The sequence below is a fragment of the Aedes aegypti genome, chromosome 1, assembly GCF_002204515.2.
Source record: "Aedes aegypti strain LVP_AGWG chromosome 1, AaegL5.0 Primary Assembly, whole genome shotgun sequence".
NCBI lineage: Eukaryota > Metazoa > Arthropoda > Insecta > Diptera > Culicidae > Aedes > Aedes aegypti.
The window spans coordinates 126,078,310-126,082,442 of record NC_035107.1 but is presented as its reverse complement, the minus strand read 5'-3'; the positions used below and the strand labels follow the sequence as shown (position 1 = coordinate 126,082,442).

At 40.1% G+C, this 4,133-nt stretch overlaps 1 protein-coding gene across 1 annotated transcript; it reads right to left on the bottom strand.

Moving 5' to 3' along the window:
• Positions 1-1,432: 1,432 nt before the first annotated feature.
• LOC5567564 (tRNA (cytosine(38)-C(5))-methyltransferase) lies at positions 1,433-2,771 on the bottom strand. Its single transcript, XM_001657505.2, has 2 exons — positions 2,564-2,771; positions 1,433-2,504 (listed from the first exon to the last, which is right to left on the bottom strand). The coding sequence occupies exons 1-2, from the start codon at positions 2,658-2,660 to the stop codon at positions 1,567-1,569; spliced, it is 1,035 nt and encodes a 344-aa protein (XP_001657555.2). The 5' UTR covers positions 2,661-2,771; the 3' UTR covers positions 1,433-1,566.
• Between the last annotated feature and the right edge of the window lie 1,362 nt (positions 2,772-4,133).

The following is a 4,133-nucleotide window of genomic DNA, read 5'->3' as shown; positions in this document are numbered from 1 at the left end:
TTTAGTTAACAATTTGAATCGTTTTATTCCTTAACTGCGCTGAATTACGGCACTTTACGGTATTTGGAAATAGTTTATTGTTCAGATTGTGTAACGCAAGAAAGAATCTTTAGCTCTGCGTTATATTAGGAGGTTATTATAGTGCAGGGTCGAAGAGAGGATGAATATTTGATCACTCGAACTTTACGCTGCAAGATATTCGTAGTCGTTTTTCTTTTTTTCTGATGTACAGGTATAAACAGGTATATTTAGCCTAAATAATGAACAATCATACGCGTAGAGCCTACGGGTCATGAAGTTAGGAATGAAATCAAAATAATATTGCGCATTTCTTTCACACCACAGGATTATCGCAGAAGTTTTTACATGTGCGGAGGTGCCGGTAGAGGTGCGCGATTGCGTCGAGTCGGGTCGGTGTTTTCAGCGGACTCATATTTCGCAAATCGAAGAATGCTCTGAGGGCATCAACATGATTCGATGCAATCCCACACTTTTATTTGTGCTTTTGCACTTGTCTTATTAAATAGGAATACTTTGTGTTAGGGAAAGTGTAGGAGAATAAATTATGATTTATAAGAATTTTCTGATAGAGGCAGAGTTTACATGCTACTTAGGTATTTGAAAGCAAATAAGAACCACATTAAATAATAGATAAACCTGTGGATAAACACTAATGCTCATATTTTTATATTTTTCATTTCATCGCGGTCCTAATTGCCCGAGCGGAGTCGACAAAACTCGAGATGGATAGAATCGATGGAACTACGATACGGAAAAGAAACAGATGAGAAACTATCGATACATTTATTCAACTATAAAAACCACGTTTTAACGTAATAACTTTATTTATTTCTTTCTTCTCGTTTCAGCAAACCATTTCTACTATCTTTTCATTTCCTCTTCGTTACATTTATAGTCCCTCTGGTACTGAATCGAATGGCGCATTCCGCTTTTATTAGCGCTGTCTTTGCTGTACGTTGAGCATGGTGACGGAGGTGGTGTGCTCTGTAGAACATCTGATGTGCTACACGACACGCCACTTCCGGCATTTTGTTTGGCGTGCGGGATGGGCAGTGCTGGTGATGAGGTGGAGGGCGCTATTTGGTTTAGTGCCAGAGGGACTATATCTATTTAATGTATCTGAAACTTGTGGGACCGCTTTAGTTCCGGCGCCTGCTTGTGGAAGAACCCGGTGTGCTAAACGGTATAGGACATGTTAACGGGGGAGGCTTGGTAGGTCCTCACCCAGCCCGTGTTTAGATTGGCGGATAATTGTCTGCCAGGGTGTGGATTGAGCAATTACAATTGATTACTTCCCAAACTCCAAAACCCCCGGTGTATTATGGACGGTGTGAATTTTCAAACTTATGCTGAAGACTTGGCCCCCGACATCAATAAAATTAAAAAATAAAAGCAGAGATAAAAAACATAGTCACTTTTCTCAATCATATATATTACAATAATAGATTTTTTTTTATAGAAAAAGTACTCAGTGAGGTGGCTTTTTTGATTTTTTGCCTAAATGACTGAACTTTGTTTTCCCTATTGTGTACGGAATCTGCATAATCACCAGTCCATCTCATCAAATAACGAGCTCACAACCAACACATTGATGCTGTTGCCAAGAACTCGATAGCACTGCTTATCTGTGGTTTGCTTAGGAAATTCAAAATCATCAGGAAAGCACATCAATTTAGCAACCTCGGCAGGGGTAAAGTATCGGACTCTCAGACTTCTCAGCAGCTTCAGCTTCTCGTCGTCATCATCAGTGGTTTCAATTTGTTTGTAGATTGCATCGAACTCCGATCGCATCAGCGGACTGTACACCGAACCCGTTCCTTCTGCGTAATGAGTGTATGCTTTTGTAAAGCACATCGAATTGGTAGAGTCTGGCGTGCAGATATCCATAATGGCCAGTCTTTTTCGAAGCAAGTCGTCTTTCAGAAGATACCGATTTAATTTTTCGGACTCGGGCTCTACAAGATCACAGATGCGTTTCGCTGTACCCACGTGTTGTAAGGTAGGTTTAGAAACGATTTCATCTGAAGGGTTTCTGAATTCGGTACGTTTAGCCACACAGTAGTACCGGTGACGAGTGTTCGGAACACCGAAATCATGTGGCGAGAGAATGTATTCCTTGAACCGAAAACCAGCAGCGCTTAGTCGAGTTTTATACAGCTCACATGCCTGAGACCGTTCGAACCCCTTCACATTTTCTAGCAGGATAAACTGCACTGTTGGAATCTTATCGAGCAAATCACATAAATGCACAAACGGATCCGCTCTGCGATCATCAACGTCTTTGAAATTCCCATTTCGAGAGAACGGTTGACATGGGGGTGACATGAGAATAACGTTCACACCAAGCTTCTGAATCCGATCCGGGTTGAGACTGAGGATGTTGCTGTTAGAAGCTTTGTTTGCACCGAAGTTATGGTTATAGATGGCATTGGCCACCGGATTGATGTCAATTGCTGATACTACTTTATAACGTTTTCCAGATCCTGGAACAAACGTCCGTAAGTGAAAATGTTTTGAAGGGTTAATCTTATTGGAAGCTTACGTTCGATGGCAAAATGCATGCCCCCGATTCCGCTGAAGAGTTCCAGAACCTGATATTCTGGTAAGTGAGGATCTTCTGTTACGTCGGTAGCACTCATTTTCGACTCCGAAGTGACTAAAATGATGATTTATTTATTTAAATCAATGTTACAACTGAACGTGTGACATTTTATGCAGGCAGTAAAAAATGTTGTGCGGATTTTTTGTTTATAAACAAAAACAAACTGTCAAATGGCCAGATTGCCAGTTAAATTTATTTCACGCTAGAAAAATCTATACACGGAGAAAAAATGTTACTTAAATTTTAACTTTACTCAAAATTAAATACAGCGGGGATTCGCTGGTTGGAACACGACTGTCTTCCAACCAGCGAATTTGGTCCGTTAGTTGGAACGACCGACAGCTAGTGAAAATGCTCCATACTCACGCATATAGTCGGTGTTCAGACATACTGAACCAAGTGCTTTTTAAAGGTTTCAGAAAAACGTACCCCAGGCATTTCCAAATATTGAGGATTTTGCCCTCTAATAGACTCACACCTAAATAATTTTGTCACACCAAAATATTCTCCCACCATGTTTGCCATATGTTGGATGGCGTCGTAGCTGACAAAACCAACAAGTAACGCACGTGTAACGCATTATGTTGGACTGTACATTGAATGCAAGTTGCATGCTTCTATTAAAGTGCCATAGAAACGGACGTGTGAGTATTTATTTTTCCACGTTCAAAATGTGCACGAGAATCTACTCCTCAACATAACGAACAATACCTATCAAAATATTAGCAAAACAAACAACTCAGTGCAAAAAAAATCTACCCAGCGTTAGCTTTCGAAGTCTCCGTAGTGGGTAAACAAACTTTACGTTAGGTAAAATCGAAAGAACCCAAATTTGGCTTATTCCATTGAACTTCGACGATGGGTCGGTACATTTCTTTCTTTGACAACATTGCTGTTGCGAGAGAGGCAAAACAACCCAACCGTGGGTAAAAACTAAATGCAGTTTACCCAATTTTTAGTATAAAGAACTTATTTTTTTGGTAATCTGATTTCTCCGTGTATATAGAAAAAATGTGTATGTATATGTGCGTTTCGTGACGATTTGTGCTTCAGATGCAATATGATGGATTTTACTAAGGTGGCGCAGATGATTGAAGCGTGCCACTAGTTCTCTCTTTCATTCTCCCGCTGTTCTTTTGCAGCGCAAATAGTGACGTTAGTAAAATCCATCACATTGCTTCAGATGCGTTAGTGTGGAGCATTTTCACCAGCTGTCACTCGTTCCAACTAACGGATCAGATTCGCTAGATTTAAGGCAGTCGTGTTCCAACCAGCGAATTCCCGCTGTATTTACTGTAATAATAAAACTTATCTAGGGTGTTTTATGTATTTTGGACAGAGCGTTACGCGTATATAATTTGGCCACTTCCATTTGATTTTGCCGTAAATGTCCAAATTATATACGAGTAACGGTCTTTCCAAAATACTTTGATCACCATACACGCAAACAAATTTTGTTGTATAATCTACCGAATCCATAGTAGAATTAAGAACTGCACCAACGATTTTC